This window comes from Fundulus heteroclitus, chromosome 22 (assembly GCF_011125445.2).
Source record: "Fundulus heteroclitus isolate FHET01 chromosome 22, MU-UCD_Fhet_4.1, whole genome shotgun sequence".
Taxonomy (NCBI): Eukaryota; Metazoa; Chordata; class Actinopteri; order Cyprinodontiformes; family Fundulidae; genus Fundulus; species Fundulus heteroclitus.
The window spans coordinates 23,359,107-23,380,192 of NC_046382.1; the positions used below are offsets into that span (position 1 = coordinate 23,359,107).

At 43.7% G+C, this 21,086-nt stretch overlaps 1 protein-coding gene across 2 annotated transcripts in view; it reads right to left on the minus strand.

Moving 5' to 3' along the window:
* The window catches only part of LOC105938646 (semaphorin-4G), a 45,935-nt gene that overhangs the window by 19,337 nt on the left and 5,512 nt on the right, over window positions 1-21,086 (minus strand). For both annotated transcript variants that reach the window (XM_036126653.1, XM_036126652.1), the window contains 2 exons: window positions 17,610-17,879; window positions 1,762-1,910 (listed from right to left, as the gene is read on the minus strand). In XM_036126653.1, coding sequence (XP_035982546.1) covers window positions 1,762-1,910; window positions 17,610-17,790 — 330 coding nt within the window. In that variant the 5' untranslated portion in view covers window positions 17,791-17,879. The remainder of the gene's footprint in view (window positions 1-1,761; window positions 1,911-17,609; window positions 17,880-21,086) is intronic.

Consider the following 21,086-nt stretch of genomic DNA (forward strand, 5'->3'; position numbering starts at 1 on the left):
TATAAAATGACATTTAGGGGTTTTTATTCTCAGTTAGCACATAAAATTGCTCCTATTTTTTTTTTTTTTGTCAACCCAATAGAATATTAATAAACGCTACGTTTTTATTTCTCATCAGAGTTAAATCAGCCCATAAAGCCTAGGGGCTTTTCCTTGGCTTGAGATTAAAAGAACAATTTAATTTTGAAATGTTTCATGTAGCCTGATCATTTCTGAGGGCACTGGAGAGCAAAGAAGTAGCTGGGTAAAATATTCAACACGTAAACGGCAAGAAGTGCATTTCAATATTCATACAGCCATCAGTTAAGGATATAATTTAATCGCTCCTTCTAGTAAGAGTTACCATTGTAGTTATCTAAGCCTTAACATGTCCTGGAGACGTTTACATCAGCTTGACTGGGAGATTTAAGGAGTGTTTCGATCAATTCCTCCACATAAATACACCTGAGGTTAATTTCTTCTTCACGAACGCAGCCAACAAACCTGCACCCTTACCAAACACTGACTCTTCTTCTCCCGGTCTGCCTTTTTGGGGATCATCACAGCCAAAAATACAGCACATATAAATGCTCTTCATATGACTGGCACCTAAAGATGTTTTAAAAATCATCACAATAAAGGTCCCTTTAATCGCAGCAGCACAATAACACACTGAACATTTCAGAACAATCCAACTATTCATTTGGGAGAATGTGGGGAAAACTTATCCACAATAAGGAACGTCGCCTCGACCACTCATCCCAGAGCCTTTAATAGAAGGAAGAGCAGCATCCGAAAGACTGCAGGCCTCACTCGCCTCGGCTAAAGTCAGCGTTCAGGATTCAATAGCAAAAACAAAAAAAAAGGGACCGGATGAAAATTGCATCTATGGGACCTTTTCAGATGAATTTACTTCTGTTTCCCAAAAAACGCACAACCGGTGCAAGACCCGGTGACACATTTGCCAAAAACTGTACGACGATCGCCAGAACTTTGGGGAAAGAATCTGAAAACGTTATTTTGTAAACATCCAGAGGATATTTTGTCTGAAACTTTGTTTAAGGATCTGAAGACCCGATGATCTAAGAGGGTGCAAATACTTTTTTTCACAGCAATGTAGTTGCTTTGGCTTAAATAACTTGAATCAACATCGAGAACGAATAACGTTGAAAGAGACACATCTTGTGCCGGCAACTTGATGCTGATGTTAAGAACGTTTATAGTGAATGATGAAGGGAACGTAAAAGAGAATCATCACAAACCAGGACAGACTATAAACATCATTTATTGCCCAGCGTTGTCTGACCCAGGCCTGTGCTGGGAACTACAAGGAAATAAGATTTGATTCTTTAAAATTCAATAAAGATAAGAAATCCCAGGTTGGATGGGAATGTTTGAAGTAAATCATCAACTGCGGGACTAAACATTAGTAATTCTTTTTTTATCTGAAAATCAGGCAAGACTGCCTTGGAATTTATGGGCAAACTAGAATAAATATCTTTATTCGTCGGTACATGAAGAGGCTTTTATGTGAATTATGTGTCTATTTAGAGGCTACAAAATAAACCAGCTGGGTTTTTTCCGCAGTTTTTTCCACTAATCACATTAATTTATGTAGCAATTAAGGCGACTGCTGTATAATAGCGACCTATAAATTAAATGCCTATGTTTTCTCCAAGGTTTTTCCGGCACTGTGGCGCTTCAGCGAAGCCGTGGTCGGGGTAAACACGCGTGGCATGCGAGGCGCAAAACACGCAGCAGCACGGCAACAAACACACTCACAGTGAGAGCGGAGCTGGCTGAGATGTCAGAGGCATTCAGAGCGAATACGGCCCCCCGGGCCCCCACGTAGAGCCGCTCCCTGTCAGCCTCCAGCAGCAGCGCGTTGTAGTTGACTGCAGAAGACCTGAAGCGCCTGCAGCCCTGGAGACCTGGCGGGAAAAAGAAGATGAGAGAGGACGAGATTTTAATGAAGCTGATCCGGCGACACTGCTCCTGCTCGTTCTGCAAATAGAAGTAGCGACTAATAAAGACAGAGATGCCAGGTATTTTGGCCACTCTTGCTCAGACAGCAGAGAATTTACTATTGGCAGCATGGACATATTTACCATTGATGGGTTAGGTTTTGAAATTGCCAAGGTGACACATTCAAAACCTTCTGTTGTTTCTGGAATTCCTCCAATTATTTCTGTAGAAGGTTTCAATACGTTTTTACTGCGGCTACTGATTTTACAGCCTTCCTCTAAACGAGTGTAGGTTCAAAAATATGACCCAAACCAGAAGAAAAGGGAATTCTCTCTCATTAGATTGTCATCTTCACAGCTATACCATACCGGCCCCGATAAGATATTTGTTTGATTAAAATCTAAGAATGATGTAAAACGTTTAGAAGCCGACGGGTTTCTGTCCACAAACGCATCACGTAGGACATATTAAAAACCGAAGACTGAGAACTCTCTCAATCGGATCTGACAGGATGAGGATAAAAAAAGGCAGCGCAGGATTTCATCTCGGATGATGGATTTCCCACAGCAGGATCTCTGAATGTTGATGGGAAAAAAAAATCATGGATCAGGCGTTTCTGTTTCTGTCTTCCTTTGTGATGTAAATTCAGTTAAATGACTCCCCCCCCCCCCCCCCAAACCTCTCAATGTGTTTGAAACGTCTTCCATGATGATTTTGATTACGATCAGCCCAGATTTTTCTATTTAGTCTCCATCAGAACAAGATCCCCGCCTCTCCCCTTGAGCTTTCTGATCTTGTCTCCTAAGACCTGTATTAGTTGTGATCAGAAAGTGCAGTGAAAGCGGCCAAATATTGTACTGGAGAAAAGATTTTTAGTGCATGGCCCCTGAAATTATTTAACCCTCCAAATGTTGAACTTGTGTAGTTGTTTGCAAATTGCAATATGATACGCACTGTCACTGAGGAGAGTTTGAGATATTGTGCAGCTCTACGTTTTGCAATATTCACATTTATGTCCAGACAGAAACAAGAGAATAAAAAACAAATCACTATTACCTCTACAAAGCTGAACTACAATATTAGCTGACTCAAACAGGAAAAAGCATAAATGACCAAAGTTCAAATGATTAGAAAGTTATTTATTAGTTGAAAACTAATCGTAAACAGCCCTGCTTCCCTTAACAATGATTGTCTTAATATGAATTTGTTGATAAATTAACCCTGTGGGCTAGATCACAAACTGCATTTTGAGCTAAATGCACACTCTAACATAGCTGTACATATATCTATGTGCGTCACAATCATTTTGACATTATTTTTGTGTGCTTATTTATTTCAGGCTTCTCGGCTAGGGTATTTCATTAGTAAGCAGTGTTTATTATATATATATATATATATATATATATATATATATATATATATATATATATATATATATATATATATATGACGTGAAAGCTACATCTCTCTTGGGTTTCTTGACTGTGGCAGGGAGCAAGTGAGGGGACCCGAGGGCAGCACCGTGCCGTTTAATGAGCAGGTTAGGTGATTAACCAGGATAACAGGAGTACTTTGGAAACAGCAGTAGAGAGTAAACTTTACAGATGATTGCTACTAAACAAACTCTTTATGTAGAGGACTTAAATATCCCATTTTTATCCCATTTCATCCCAAGAGTGACACAGAGATAGGGGGGCACTTCTGGATGTAAAGCTAAACGCCACAAATCTTCAACTGTCGAATATGGAAGTGTTTACATTTTTCCCAACATAGTTGCAAAGTTTATGTCTGTATGCATGAAATCCAAGCTAAAGCATTCCAGTTTCCACCAAATCGAGGCAGAACTCGCTGCACGTCATCATAATCCAAACTGCATATCTCTATATGTTGATTCAGTCATTAATCAAAATTTGGAAAGCTTTACTTATGGTGTCAAATATTGTTTTTTTTAATCAAAAACTTGATTAATCATGAATAATTCATTACAAAGCATTTAAGCACACACATCAACAGTTTATATTAAGGTGAAACCCCTTGTTTGTACACAAGTTTTGTTGTTTTAATGGTATTTTCTATCAGCTGAGCCCATCGAGCCATTTAAAGGTCAAGTAACCACAGTAAACAGTAAATGTTGTTATTGGAAGTACTTTGCACTGTCCTAACTTACTGTATATGCATTAACTGCTTGGTTTAATAAGTTTTATGTTAAACAAACACTGTTTAGAAAAGTGTTTCTTCTTGTTATTGTTTGTAAATGTTTGGTTTTGTCGTTAAAATACCAGAATGTGTTCATCGTTTACATCATTACATCATTTTTAAATATTAAATCAGTGGTGATAAATATTTCCTCAGTACTTGAGTAGCCTTCTCACCAAATACTTTTTTACGCTTACTTAAATAATTTCTTAGTTGAGTGCTTTTTACTTTGACTTGAGTAAAATATGTTGAAGTAGAGCTACTCTTGCTTGAGTAAAAGTTCTGGTTACTATACCCGCCTACCCAGTAGCAGTTGCAATGATTAAAAAAAATAAAAATCATTACAATTCAATTGACCTGTCAATGATATTCCCTGTTGGGTGAGATCTAAACCTACGGGAAGGTGAGGATAATTTTGTACACGGTTAACTTAGCCATTAATCAAGATGCTGCTCTAATTACACAAACATTTGAAGGCAAAGTTCAGCTCCACTCTGCATCCAATGCCTGAAACTCTAACCCAAACCTAACAGCACCATCCAGAGAAAAGACAAGGCTGTTCATCCGTTCTACATCTGCACATCCTCACTCCCTGTTTTCTGCATTTACTTCAGTCAAGCTAAACACCTACATATCCTCTCTCACCACTGCTTTGGCCTTCATCTCTTTCTCTCACCTGACTGGCAGCTCAATCTCCAACACATTTCTCCAAATATATCCAGCACCTCCCTCTCTGTTGGCAAGCCAACTCAATTCTACCTTGTTATTTTAGCTCCCAAACTACCCATCCTGAGTGGTCCCTATGGATATAGTCCTCCTTGCTACTGTCTGGCCTCATCAATCTGAACACAAATCTTAGCATTTGTTTAACGGCCTTTTAATCAGTGGCATTTTTCATGTGAAACATAGCTTGGAAACATATCCAGCATTTATTTATTATTTTGGTTTTGATGCAAAACTGTAAAATAAACACATGCTAATTGCCCAGAATATTATTATTTTTGACTGTTTTACTCTTGTCAGGGTTTTGTTTACCGATGAACTCAGGACGCACACACGGGACTAAAAGTTTGAGTTTTTATTGAAGGAAGTATGCTGGGTGGTGAGTGATGAAGACCGGAGGTTCAGGACTGCAGAAGGTCAGGGATGAATGTGATGACAGGAGCTGACGGCCCGGAGACAGAGAGTCCACACTTGCTAGGTGCTGCTCGGCTAGCAGGCCTCATAGCACTCAGGTTAGCAGTTCATTTGGAGACACCAGGTCACAGAGCTGAGCTTCACCAGGGCGGCTAGTCAGGTTAGCAGAACTTGAGAGACACCAGGGCACAGAGCAGAACCTCTCCAGGAACAAACAGAGAACAAACAGTCTTTAGAGTGACTGACAGGACTAACCTTAACAAAAGGAGCAAAACAAAGCTTCCAAGGCAAACCGGGGACTGGCATGGAGAGGTGTGGGATGATGACGGCCCAGTGCTGAACTGAAGGCAGAGGCAGGTTTAAATAGAACACTTCACAGGTGGAAACAGGGTCTGGCTAATTGACTGGTAAATGATAACAGGTGTGACTGACTGCTGAGGAGGTGAAGTGAAAAATGACAGAAAATAACTGATGACTGAAAACTAACAATAAATAAAGTCAAACCTAACCCAAAAGAGATGAAAAAATGAAAATAACAGAAAAACAAAGCCAAACCAAAACTCAACCATGACATTACCCCCCCCTCAAGGCCGGACTCCGGACGGCCTAAAATCAAACAAAACAAACTACAAAGTGACCGAACCAGGGTGGGTGGAGGGACGGCAGGATGGCGGGCAAGAGTCATAACCAAGCTGATCTAACCTGGGTGGGTGGAGGGAAGGTAGGATGGTGGGCTAAAATCAAACCAAAACTACCCACTAGGGCGAACTAAAAAGGATGTCTAACCGACGTTGACAGGCGAACAATCGCCACAAGGCAGAACAGGCGTACGACAACGCCAGAGGGAAGAACAGGCGTACGACAACGCCAGAGGGAAGAACAGGGCGTACGACAACGCCAGAGGGAAGAACAGGGCGTACGACAACGCCAGAGGGAAGAACAGGGCGTACGACAACGCCAGAGGGAAGAACAGGGCGTACGACAACGCCAGAGGGAAGAACAGGGCGTACGACAACGCCAGAGGGAAGAACAGGGCGTACGACAACGCCAGAGGGAAGAACAGGGCGTACGACAACGCCAGAGGGAAGAAACGGGCGTACGACAACGCCAGAGGGAAGAAACGGGCGTACGACAACGCCAGAGGGAAGGAACGGGCGTACGACAACGCCAAAGGGAAGGAACGGGCGTACTTAACGCCAAAGGGAAGGAACGGGCGTACTTAACGCCAAAGAGAAGGAACGGGCGTACTTAACGCCAAAGAGAAGGAACGGGCGTACTTAACGCCAAAGGGAAGGAACGGGCGTACTTAACGCCAAAGGGAAGGAACGGGCGTACTTAACGCCAAAGGGAAGGAACGGGCGTACTTAACGCCAAAGGGAAGGAACGGGCGTACTTAACACCAAAGGGAAACCCGCCGGGGCGTGAGGAAAACGCCGGGGCTGGGGAAGAGAACGTCGGGATATGAGGGAAGCAGGAACATCTAAAACGCCTAGGAACAAGAACGGAGGGCGTCCCAACACGCCGGGGAACCGAGAACAAAGGGCGTCCTAACACGCCGGGGAACCGAAAACAGAGGGCGTCCTAACACGCCGGGGAACCGAAAACAGAGGGCGTCCTAACACGCCGGGGAACCGAAAACAGAGGGCGTCCTAACACGCCGGGGAACCGAAAACAGAGGGCGTCCTAACACGCCGGGGAACCGAAAACAGAGGGCGTCCTAACACGCCGGGGAACCGAAAACAGAGCGCGTCTAAGCACGTCGGGAACACTAAATCTAAACGCTAGAAATCTAAACACCAGGGAACCAGGAACAAAGGGCATCCTAATACGCCAGGAGACAAAGGGCGTTCTAACACGCCAGAAAAACACGAAATCTACAGGGGTCAGAGGGTGTCCTAACACGCCAGGAAACAAAAATACCAGGAACTAAGGGCGTCTAAATTCCGGAGAATGGAGAGCGTCAAACACGCCAGGGGACTAAGAGCTAGGGGGCCAAAACAAAACTAAGAAGCGCTGGGACCTAAAGAGCGCTGGGAAACTACAGATCTAAACCAAAAACTAGAAAACCAGGCATGAACTAACCTATAGAACAAAACCAGAAGAACTAGGGTAGGGATAACAAAAGAAAAACCGAAGCAAAAAACTAGAAAATCAAAATAAAACAAAAAAACTAGGAAAAAGATCAAGACATTCAAGAAAAACTATAAAACTAATGCAAAACCAAAACAAAATACTAAGCAGAACTATGAGACTAAGGCTAAACTAGAAATTAAGGCAAAACAAGAAAACTAGAACATGAATAAGTAAACTAACGAGAAAACCAGAGAACTAAGGCTATAAATGAGGAAACAAAGCAAAGCTTGGAAACTAAGGCAAAACCTAGAATCCTAAAACGGAGCAGGAAAAACAAAAGTAAAACAGAGACTAAGAACTCTAAGAAAACAAGAACCCCTAAATAACTCTAAAACCCCAAAAATCCTAAGTAAATCAAAAACTGGAATCGAGCCCAAAAAAATAACAGAAGGCACTGGCCTTAAGGGCTCAGGCAAGAACGGCTGCTAAGCAAAAAAGAAAAAGTCTTCGTGGAGGTCGTCCTGGACGAGGCAGGCGGCGGAGCAGCATCGCCCGACTAAACCCTCGAGGAGGGCGGCCCCGACGAGGCAAAGTCAAGCGGCCCGGAGACCGCAGTCGGCGGCTCCGGCCGAACAGGAAAGTCAGAGACGGGCGCCGTGGTGGACGGCCCCGACGAGGCAGAGTCGAGCAGCTCGAAGTCCGCAGTCTGCGGCTCCGGCCAAACAGAGCAGTTGGAGGCGGTGCCAAGCTACAGGTCTCGGTGGAAACCGAGGCCAGAGGCGGGTCCTCCGGGACATCCTCACGAGGCTTGGGCGGAGGCAGGTCCTCCTGGACCTCCTCACGAGGCTTGGGCGGAGGCAGGTCCTCCTGGACCTCCTCACGAGGCTTGGGCGGAGGCAGGTCCTCCTGGACCTCCTCACGAGGCTTGGGCGGAGGCAGGTCCTCCTGGACCTCCTCACGAGGCTTGGGCGGAGGCAGGTCCTCCTGGACCTCCTCACGAGGCTTGGGCGGAGGCAGGTCCTCCTGGACCTCCTCACGAGGCTTGGGCGGAGGCAGGTCCTCCTGGACCTCCTCACGAGGCTTGGGCGGAGGCAGGTCCTCCTGGACCTCCTCACGAGGCTTGGGCGGAGGCAGGTCCTCCTGGACCTCCTCACGAGGCTTGGGCGGAGGCAGGTCCTCCTGGACCTCCTCACGGGGCTTGGGCGGAGGCAGGTCCTCCTGGACCTCCTCACGGGGCTTGGGCGGAGGCAGGTCCTCCTGGACCTCCTCACGGGGCTTGGGCGGAGGCAGGTCTCCTGGACCTCCTCACGGGGCTTGGGCGGAGGCAGGACCTCCTGGACCTCCTCACGGGGCTTGGGCGGAGGCAGGTCCTCCTGGACCTCCTCACGGGGCTTGGGCGGAGGCAGGTCCTCCTGGACCTCCTCACGGGACTTGGACAGCGGCAAAGCGGCTCCCTCGGAGACCTTGGGCTCATCCTCGTCGGCCGGCGGAGCCATTTTCTTGGCGGCCAGCAGAGCGGAGCCTTCAGTGGTCGGCAGAGCGGAGTTTACTGGTGGAGGCGGAACCATCTCCTCGGCTACTTCAGGCAGTGACGGGCAACAGGCTTCGGAGGGCAGCGACGCCGGGCTACAGGCTTCAGAGAGCGGCGCCGGGCTACAGGCTTCAGAGAGCGGCGCCGGGGTTGGAGGCGGATCCTCCTCTTGAGCCTTGACAGACCCTCCGCGCCGGTGGTTCTGCTGTCTTCGCCGGGAGGGGACAGATGAGGAATCTGGGGCAATCTCAGGGGTGGCAGCTGGCCAGCAGGGCAGAAGGTCGTCTCGGTCACCGTAGTAGAACTCCCACAGCTGGCTCTCCTTGATGCGTGGGGCTCTGCTAGGTGGAACGATGAGCCTCACTCGAGGGGCCAGCTGCGAGTCATGGAGGTGATGACCGAGACGACGAGAGGCTGAGCGGCTTCTCTCCCTGGCCTCCGGGGTAGCTGCATCAACGCCCACGTGAACCACGGGGGAAGTGGAGTCGACCCGGATCGGTGGCGCAGGGTCCCGGGCAGAAGCCATCTTGGTGTACCTCTCCCTCATCTGGCGTTCGCACATCTCTACATATGCGAGGATGTCCGGGTCGTCAACTCCTGCAGGTAAGCCCCGCATGGCGCCTGAGTTCACCTTTTGACTGGGCCGTACTGTCAGGGTTTTGTTTACCGATGAACTCAGGACGCACACACGGGACTAAAAGTTTGAGTTTTTATTGAAGGAAGTATGCTGGGTGGTGAGTGATGAAGACCGGAGGTTCAGGACTGCAGAAGGTCAGGGATGAATGTGATGACAGGAGCTGACGGCCCGGAGACAGAGAGTCCACACTTGCTAGGTGCTGCTCGGCTAGCAGGCCTCATAGCACTCAGGTTAGCAGTTCATTTGGAGACACCAGGTCACAGAGCTGAGCTTCACCAGGGCGGCTAGTCAGGTTAGCAGAACTTGAGAGACACCAGGGCACAGAGCAGAACCTCTCCAGGAACAAACAGAGAACAAACAGTCTTTAGAGTGACTGACAGGACTAACCTTAACAAAAGGAGCAAAACAAAGCTTCCAAGGCAAACCGGGGACTGGCATGGAGAGGTGTGGGATGATGACGGCCCAGTGCTGAACTGAAGGCAGAGGCAGGTTTAAATAGAACACTTCACAGGTGGAAACAGGGTCTGGCTAATTGACTGGTAAATGATAACAGGTGTGACTGACTGCTGAGGAGGTGAAGTGAAAAATGACAGAAAATAACTGATGACTGAAAACTAACAATAAATAAAGTCAAACCTAACCCAAAAGAGATGAAAAAATGAAAATAACAGAAAAACAAAGCCAAACCAAAACTCAACCATGACAACTCTTTTTAGAGTAACAAAAGCATAACAAACTAATTTAAACTGGGTAATTTTCAGCTTTTGTAGCGAGTCTGCAAGTAGATGCTTGAAAAAATTCTGCTGTTTTCTTCTCAGCTACGATCTTTTTAAGAGGGATACGCGGCGCGACTTTAGTTTCCACAAAATGTCAGGCCTTGTCTGTCGCAAATGGAAATATTTCCAAACAGCCGAAGGTACTGTATTGTGTAAGAGAGAAGGAAAAAAAAACGTAGGAGCAACTAGCAGTATGTGGCAACAAATGGGGCAGGGAGAGTGAAGCAGTATGTATTGCTTTAAAAAAAAATGAAAAGAAAATTTAGCAGTTTAAAGTATTATGCAAAATTCACTTTGTACAGGGTTCTGTTTGGGTCTCTACTGCTCCTAGAAAAAGTTCAAGTACTGAAAAAACAACAACATCCAGCTGTTTTTTTGGCAAAATGTTAAGTAAATGTTTTGTTGGTTTCTGGAAAATGAGCCGTTTCGAAAACATCCCGATTAATACGTCACAATCGGCAGGCTCTTCCCCTCACCTAGCAACCAAAGCGGAGCTCCGCCCCCTTCATCAGCTGCTTTTACCACTGTGTGCGATGTACAATGGCTGCTCGGCATGAATATAATCTGTCATTTAGCAAAAGCTAGCACTAACAATAAGTCACTGGTAGCCTTGGGTCCATTTAGAAACCATTCAGACATTGTTGCTGCGTCCTTAATGGTTGTGCAGAATGCTCCGTTTCTTCTGGGTCTGACTCAGGATCAAAGATGCACGGTTGTACCATTGTACATTTGTCTGCAGCCATTTTCATGTGTATAAAGTGCAAATGTAAACATTTAGTTGCAGGGCATGGCCAGTTACAGCTTATTTACACAAAAGTGACAGAGCCGTAAAACAGCTCACCCAGAGAGGAGCTAAAAACAGGTGAAACTGGGAGAGGTAAAATCCAAAAGATCCATGTAAGCCAGCTGGGTGACAGTGTGCTCCAACAGATGGGGGAGGGGGAGGCCCTTTTTACTTTGTTTTACTCAGGCTCTTTGGCTCTTTCATTTCATTAAAAGGACTTTAATCTGTAGAAACAGTATGACAGAAAATCTCAGAGGTTTGGAAACAACAACTTATAAACTTGAAAAACTTAAAAACTTGAAAACCGTGTTATAAAGACGTACCACACACCTGCTCATGCCTAGTTACACTCTAACTTCAGTTGTTTGCTTCTTTTTGAGTCACTCTGGTTGGATATTTTGCACTGTGTGTTTACAGTTAAAAACATATATTTACATACACTGTATAAAAAGGACTATTAAAAATATATCACACTGCTTGACATTAAATCAGTGTGCGTTGCTGTTTTAGGTTAGAATTATCAAAACAATTTCTGTTTTCTAAATGCCAGCACAATGAGATTTTGATTTGCTTTTTTTTTTCAAAGCCACAATTTTACTCAAACACAATGCTTTCCTGTTGGGCATCATGAAAATAATCTAATTAAATCAGCCAAGATATCAGGAAAGGAACAACAGATCTCCACAAATGCCTGAAGGTGCTGTATTAATTATTATGTGTAAGCATAAACACCATGGGAAAGTCCAGCCACCGTACGGTTCAGGATCGATGACTGGACACCCAAATGAGCGCATCAGCCCCAGAAAACAAGCAAAGGACCATGTGAAGATGCTGGCTGAAGTTGCTAAGAGAGTGTCATTCACAGGGAAAGACGTCACATACCGACATGGGCTGAAAGGCCACTCAGAGAGGAAGAGTCCATTACTCCAGAACCAGCATAGGACCAGATAGACCGATTTCTGGAGACGTGTACTGTGGTCTGAGTAACATAAAACAAGCCGTTTGGTCATAATGACCATTGTCACATTTGGTACAAAACGCAAACTTGACAAGATTACCCTATCTTTGCTGAGTGGGGTGCACCATAACATTTGGGTGTGTTTTAGCTGCAGGGTCAACTGGTGCACTTTACAAAATAGAAAAACACAAACATTAGATGGACATTCTTGACACAAAAGCTCAAAACATCAGCCAAGAACTTAACATATGGGGTACAATTGTTACTACTCATATGTAGTGTATATAAATTCCTGGTTTCAACTGTATGTCACCATCAGGCTTTCCAAGCTATATTGGGACGGATCTGTTTGACAGTCCAAGATACTAATGAGGTCACATGGAGCCATTCAGTACAATGGCTGTTTACACGCCAACACTAAACACGCGTTACAAACTCGCTTGCAACAGAAACCTGTGCAAAGTCTAAACACACGATCTATCAAGAGCCCACTTAGCTTGAGTAAACATGACACCAGCGTCAATACACACCGACATGTCTGAGCCTATTAGAGGCAAAGCAATGTGAAAAGCCAGTGAGGTACAGCTAAGTAAGTGTCTGATTAAAATACCTGCGAGGGGCCTGATGCCATACAGCTTCTACAATCAGGTGAGATATAATTTTGGCAGCAATTAAGCCATATGAACGGAAAAACAATCTACCTTTCATCCCTGCCAGAGAGCAGCGTAGCCGAAAAAGAAATGTGTCATGACTCCGGCAGCCGCAGCCAAATCACTTCCCTCTGAATATTGCATGGTTATCAGGGAAGCTGTCATTAAGATTCCTATCAGCTGCTCTGAAACACAATGCTCTCTGTTCAGCTGAGCGGGAGAAGTCGTTTTCTAACCCGAGCTGCTCCCAGGTCTTCAGGTGTCTGCTTTTATCCTTTCTTCTCACCAGAAACAAGAGGAGTTCCCGCTCTCTGGGGTTTTGTTTCCCCGAACAAGAACTTCTCCGACGCAGTACGAGCGTCTCGTTATGGGTGAAGGCAATGCATTATGGCTGAGACAAAGCCCACTTTTCCTCTCAGCAATCCCGGCATTAAGACGCATGACGTGTTTTGTGTGAGTGAGGGCTTGACAGCGGGAGTGAGGTACCTAAAAAACATCCTCACTGGGAGTGAGGCACAGCGGAGAGATTAATCAGGGCCGCCTTGCAACGACGAGTCCCAGGAGGCCGTTTTTAGCCTCGGCCCGCGAGATCGTTCCGGAAAAGGCTGCCTGAGCCGGGTTGTGAAACAAAAAGGGTTTTAGCCAGTCACAGAGAGGAGCCCAGATGATGTTATTTACTGAGCAAACACTTGGAGGGACCTCAGCTGATCAGCACAGTACACTGTGTTCAGGGACACACACACACACACACACACACACACACACACAACATGCCCACTGAACTTCAAGGCACTGGACTGTAACGTGACAGCCCGACACACACGCTCTGACTCCGCCGTCAAACGTGTTTACTGCTCACTTTTCTGACGTCTGCAGGAATTTGTGAGGCAAATGCTCCCAAATCCTGACAGCTTTAAATTAGGGTCGGTAACACCGACGTTCTTAAAAGTTTTCTCACGTTTTTCACTATTTAACAAACTCCCCCCCCCCCCCCCCCCTCCAGATTGGTTGGCCAGCAGCAACTTTTAAAGCTGAATTTCTTTAACCTGATTATCTTGCAACACTTTCCCCTAGCATGATTTTTTATCTCCTTTTTCAAGAGAAAATGATACAGTTGCAATCTGTGCATGCATGCGTAATCTGTCTACCCACTCAGGTTTTGGAAGGCTTATTTTTAGATTGCTTAGAAAGAAACAGATATTAACTGGATTTGCACATTAAGAACTTCTCACCAGACACAAATATCTCTATTTGTAACAGAGCCCTGCCACATCTACAGATTTATTTGCATTCATTTATTGACCTTTATTTCACTCTTTTTGAGTTACTCGTTGAATTGATGCTGGTTTTTAGGAAACGTCTAGATTTTCATGGGTTCTGTTCTGTCCCCTCCCTGAGTAAAGTACCTGCTCCAGATTTGTATTGACGCTCAATGGACTGTGGCACAGTCTGACTATCTAACTCTATATTGTTCAATCACTAAGCTTATGGACTAATGGTTTGAATAATATGCATGCATGGCTGTGTAAGCAATGTGAACCGAAGCAAGGGTACATCCTTATTCAGTCAGGCTGAGTTGATACTTTACAGCAGAGGTCTTAATTTCCTGTCCTCAACGGCCAGTTTCCTGCAGCTTTCAGATTTGTACCTGAATCAAATGGCTGAATTAGCTCCTCAGTACGCAGTCAGGTTCTCCAGAGTCCTCTTAATGACCTGAATATTTGACTCAGGTGTGTTGAAGCAAAGTAGCAAATAGAAGTTGCAGGACACCGGAATTAAGGACCACTGGTCTGTCTCCACCAGTTTTGCACATGTGGGGACCATAGACAGCGTTTTTCAAGTATCGCCACACATTTTAAATTGGATCTATGTCTGGACTTTGACTAGGCCGTTCTAACACACAAATTTGCTTCCATCTTAACCATTTCATTATAGCCCCAACTGTATGTTTAAGGTGTATGAAGTTCAGCTCAAATGTCAAATATTTCCTTCTAGCCTGTTCAGGGTTATATGCAGTGCCAGTTCTCCATTACACATGGTGTCAAACCTTCTCAACTAACCAAAACATATAAAGTCCAATTTAAATGTGGGTTGGGATGTAACAAAATGCGAAAAAGTTAGAGCGATATAAATAATTTTCAAGGCCCTGTATCAATTTGGTAATGGAGTAAACATACAGAACAGGATATTTATGCTGGGTTGGAGAGATGGATAGACATGAGTAGTGGCTCAAGCAACAAACGTAAGAAAGAAAGTTTTTTAAGAGAGGCGGCATGTTGCATAAGCACAAATTATAAATATAAGCAAATAATCGTTGTCAAGATGGGTTTAAATAAAAACGACTGATTGAAGAAACATTTTTTTTAGAAACAGATAGAGTAGGAACGGATATTCAGATAGCCGACCTCTATCCGATGTCAAACCGAGAAAACGTCTATTACACCTCCACGTATCAACAAATAAGCGGCTCACGGTTCGCACGTCCTTACACGTGTCCTTAAGATCAAAGTGTATAGTCCTGTCTAGCAGTTGTCATGGTTACGGTGCGTCTCGGCTACCCTCAGGGATTTCAGACTTCCTGGACGCTCTGCAAGGATCCAAGTGAAAGCAATTCACGCTTCTGCTCCTGCCTTCGCAGCACCTCAGGCTGCATGCCATCGCTCACAAGGTGAGTAAATAATAATCACAGCTCAGCAATAAAAAAAGAGAGAAAAAAAAAAAACATGATCGTCAAAGAAGGAGATACGATGTGTGTTCACATGACTGTATAACTGAGGATTAAAGGAATAAGAAATACATAAGAATGGAGCCGTGTTAAGGTGGGAAGGAGTACCAAGGGAATCTTTAAGGATGCAAGGTCAAAATATCTGCCGCTATGAATAATTAAAAGATTAACTAAGTGTCATTTGGTATAAAGTGTTTTTATTATTATTTAACTGAGCCTGAAGTTTCATTCAACATTATTTAAAAAATAAATTAGTTTGACAAAAGAAAAAAATAATTAGGACAGCTAAAGAAATCAAAGCACACTGATATATTCCTTTTAAAAGAACCAAGGTTTAGATGTTTGAATTGTTATCATTTGCTTACACTCACTTAGGCAGGAAGGAAATTGCTGCAGACTTAGAAATATTTGTCCCAGTAATAATAATAAGAAGAAGAAGAAAATGGATGGATGGATGGATGGATGGATGAATGGATAATAATAATAATAATAATAATAATAATAATAATAATAATAATAATAATAATAATAATAATAATAATAATAATAATAATAATAAATAATAATAATAATATCATTCCATGCGTCTCTGCGGACGCATGGAACTATAAAAGTTAAATTAGAGTTTGAAAGCAGACATTTTCTGTTTTTTCTTTAATAGAAATATCAGCTGACATTAATAGTGTAGGTGCATTTGAGGTCAGGAAGAAGAAAACCTGCTTAGCAAAGTCCTTGAGGGACTACTTCTTTGGCAAATAAAAAGCCCTCATCGGCAGCTTTGGGGATATCCAGAAGACTACTAAGTGGTGAGCGTCTGCAAATCTGAGAAGGTGCAGACATTTGCTGCATCTTGACCACAAAATTCAGTATAAAAACACTGCAGAGGAAATAACAAAAACATTTCCAATGTAAGGTGGAATCTAGTTAAAATACAATGTAAAACTGAAATGTTTTGTTTTAAATCACAACATCACAACTTTGCATTACAGCAAAATAGATTGCAGTATTTATTTTAACATTGCAAGTTGAGGACTTTGCCTAAACCGAGATTAATGGATGACTGAAAACCTGCCGCTTTCCTATCAAGCAAAGAACATTTCTTTGTCCAGGTCAGTAAATGTTACATCATGCTTGCAAATGAAACGTTTTCTCTCTACTTCCCTTCTGGTTACCTGATCCAGCTTGTCTTTTTATTTTTATTTTTATTTAATCCTGTGTTTATTTCTAGTTTAGATTCAACAGGCTGATCGAACTGATGTAAAAATGGCAACTTTTAAAAACTGAAGGTACTTTGAATACTTTTCAATTTGGCTCATACTAAACATGGTTACCAGTAAAGAAGGGGCGTCCCATCCCACTACTCCAGAGCTACTATCCTCCCATATTAGCTGCATACCTTTCCCAACACAACTGAATAAAAATGGCTTCATTCCCTCCTTAGTATGTCCCACAGCTCTGAGAGGCTAATGAGCCTCTCATTGGATTCAGGCGTGTTGGAGAAGGGATGCAGCTAAACGTTGCAGGACGTCAGCTCTCCAGACCGGACGTGAGCAACCTGCTATAAACATCTCCAAATCAATAATTTATTCTCTTTTTTTTTTTTTGTAAACTCTGAAAATTTGTCAGTGCCTTCATTATGCCAGCTGACCTGAGGTCTGCAGCAACAGGTGGGTAAAGGGCAGCACTGTGTTACCCTTTCATCCATACAGAACCCAGAAAATGCAGCTCCCTATAGTACTTCCTTTGTCATCCAATAAAAAGTACTTTTGACCGTAGGGACAGAAGTACAAATAATTTTTACTAAGCGTAAACCATTAATTTTAAAATCCTTGGTTTACCTTAATACCAGTAACTGGTCCATGCCTAATGACAATGTATGAATGTAACAGAAAATATATTATATTAACAGCAATAATTTAAGCTGTTTAAACAAAAGCAAACAGATGCTGTTATCTATTATTGTTTAAAATATTGTGCTTGTTATTGTTGTTCTTTCATCCTGGTTATCGTACAAAGAAACTTTCGAACTGGTCCAAGCCAGTTTGCGAGGTGTGACACATCTTGAAAGATGAAGAAACTACGGCAAAAATAATAATCACAGGATGTTCCCAAACTTTCTCGTAGATCTGAAGAGAGTGGAGATTATTTTTAGATTAGACAAAGAGATACAAAAAAAAAAAAAAAGCAGCCACGCTTACCGCTCCTCAGCACGGTGACCCGTGGAGTCACGTCCAGATCCAGAGGCGTTTTGAACGGGAAACCCACCGCCACTGGACAGAAAAAAGTCAGCAACAGCAGCATCGCTGCCATGGAGTGAACCCCCCGGATCGCCGCCGGGCGTCTGTTAGGGTAGAAACTCTGCTCTAACTCTGCAGACATTCACCTCTTCAGACAAATGCTCACGGGCTGCTGCTCGTTTCTCTCAGCGAGGGGTCCTTTAAATGTGCAGCAGAGAGGAGGGAAGACGCCTGAAATAGTAAAACACACACAAAGCCCCCAGAGTTAACGGTCTGTGATTGAGGATAGCAAAAAAAAGAAAAGAAAACCAAGTTGGTGCAGCGGGGCTCAGTCCCAATAAATGAGCTGATGCAGACAGTGTCACCAGGATTTCAACAGGGGGGAGTGTAATAGACACACTGCAAAAATGGATCTAAGAATAAGTAAAATATTCTTAAAGTTAGTGTATTTGTCCTTTATTTGAGTAGGTAAATAAGATTTTCTGCCAATAGAATGAGTATTTCAACCCCTAAAAAAAGATAATTAGACATCATGCACTTGAAATAAGATGATGGAGATGAGTTGTTCCTATTTTAAGGGCAAAAATCTCATTCCATTGGCAAATCATCTTATTTACCTGCTCAAATCCAGGACAAATACACTCATTTTAAGAACATTTTACTTATTTTTAGTTCAGTTTTTGCAGTGCATACAGAGTGTATTTGCTCAATAAAACATCTCATCACGTGTGGCAAACTCTCAGAGCATGAATTAAGAGAGCGCCACTTTCATTCAAAACACAACTGAAATCAGAGCCACATCCGCGCATCTGAGCTAAGTAACACAGTGGACAAATATTTAACTCTGTCCACTTATCAAGTAAGGTGAAACCCAAATCAGCAAAAGTGAGGAAATATGACAACAATTATATCGAGTCTGGCTTTATCGAGAACGAGGTCTAATCTCTGCCGAATCGCTAATCTTAGGTGTATTTCTATATATATATAAAAAAAACATACAATATAAACATACATATAAATTTTGCACTGTTATTGTGTTTAATAGTACAAAAGGCTGTTTAAAACATACTATCAGCATGAGGAATCTAAAGGGGTCCTTGGAAAAAAGTTTTACCGCGGCTAAGGGGTCCCTGGCCATGAAAAGTTTGAGAAGCCTTGATCTAGATCCATACGGTGTGACACCGGTTCAAACGCACACGTACCTGAGAGGAGCCGGACCCCCGAGTGGATAGATGGTGAATTATGATCACCTCCGTGTGTGTTGTATTGTGTTGTGTTGTGTTGTGTGTGTGTTGTGTTGTGTTGTGTTGTGTTGTGTTGTGTGTGTGTTGTATTGTGTTGTGTTGTGAATGCCAATGCTGCTCCTGCCGAGTAAGACCCTCTTCGGGAGCAGTGGAAGAAGTGATGTTTAAAGGCGCAAAGGGACGGATTGTTTGTGTGGATCCCATGCACCACTGCCCTCACCGACCAACGGAGACAAAACACTGACACACTCTTGTAGAGCAGCACAAGCCTCGTCCGGCCTTATGTGCAGTAACGAGAATATCTCTCTTTCGTTTACTGGCTCTCTTCACCAGACGCACACTTTCTAACAGCTTCCAGATCCTAATGTAAACAGCCGCACTCTTCGGCACTTTCCACCAAACAAATCAAGCCTCCGAGCTGAGAGTCTTTGCTTAATACGCCACAGCGATGTGAACGCGTGCCTTGCACACATCTTTCGAACCGCAACCAGAAAGATGAAAAGGAGGGGGGGGGGGGGGAGACCAGGTTGAAAAGTGAAGCTATTAGCAGCAGAGGCAGCGGCTGCACCTTTGCAGAAAGTCGCTGTGGTTCTCCAAGGCTAACACCATGACAACCGGCTTTAACGTTGCATAATGCAGCAGCAAGACCGATGCGCTGTATCTGTGACGGTGACAGCGGCAGAGAAACAGAGGCCTGTGTTTGATTTTCCAGCATATTGTCACAGAGAGAAAATACGGGCTCCGTCAGACTTTGTGTTTGGGTGGAAAAAAAGTTTCCTAATCACCGACCTAAACAAGGAAAGTCGCTTTCAGAGGTAGAAAACAACAGAACATTGTTTTAAAATGGTAGTGCGTTTGAGTTGCTGGTTGCTAAAAAAAAAAAAAAAACAATTCTGGTAAAGTATTGTACTTCTTTCACGAAAGGTCAAACTAAAACCTACACCAAAGTAAATTTAGACTAGTTACCGGCCACATGATGATGCAAGAGCGATCTGTGAGTTCTAGAGGAAAACCTTATGCTTTGTGGAAAAGCGGCGATTGGCGGATTATCGAGATCCCTTAACAGTGAGTGGCCTTCCTTTACACTGCAAAAACGGATCTAAAAATAAGTAAAATGTTCTTAAAGTTAATGTATTTATCCTTGATTTGAGCAGGTAAATAAGATTATCTGCCAATGGAATGAATATTTTGATCCCTAAAATAAGATAATTAGACATCCTGCACTTGAAATAAGATGATGGAGATGAATTGTTCCTATTTTAAGTGCAAAAACCTTATTCTATTGGCAAATCATCTTATTTACCTGCTCAAATCAAGGACAAATACACTAATTTTAAGAACATTTAACCTATTTTTAGTTATGTTTTTGCAGTGTACCCTCCAACCCTGGTGTAGCAATCCAAATTATAAGGGAGTTAACTTGCATAACAGCTTCTAAATCAGTCCCTGAATCACTTCCATGCTTTTTGCATAAATAAGCTTTATCATATTTTGGTTTTTCCTCCTTGTGAAAATCGACTCAGAAGAAAAAGCTCAGCAAGCTCAGTATATTAAACTCAACAAGTTAAGGTTCTATGCTAAGAGTTACGCTAAAGCTTTCCACCATTAGACCGAGAGACACCGTGTTGGAGTGAACATACTTTTGTAACATACTGCTGCACACTGCTGGTTAGTTGGCTGAAAGAAGGCTCCTAGACCTTGGTCAAATCTTACGAGAAAGACAAATTCAGCCCCTTAGAAATACTTCTTCTGGTTGTGAGAGAGAGAGAGAGAAATGGCTAATGAAGTGCCAACCCGGTCAGTCTTAATAGGGTACCGCCGTTTTAAAACTAGAGCTGGGACGCTGTTACACACCAAACTGTAGGGTGTCGAGCCGAACACAAAACCTAACACAATTACCGAGCTATTAGACGCTTATTACATTTGAGATGGTCTTTAAAGAGCAGAATGACATCTAAGTAAAATATCCTGTGCAATCTGCATGTTTATTTGAAAGCTAGAAGTGAGGCGATGCCTGTGAGCTTGTTCTGGCAGTCGGCAGGAGCTGCGCTGAACTGTGCCCTACCAGTCTAGTTAGGCTGCACAGCCCGCTGCAGCAGCCAGCGTCCGCTCGGTCCTCTCCAGTCCCTCCACCAGCCCATCCCCTCCCTCAGGCTCCGACGTCAGATTCCCTCACATCCTGACATGCAGACGG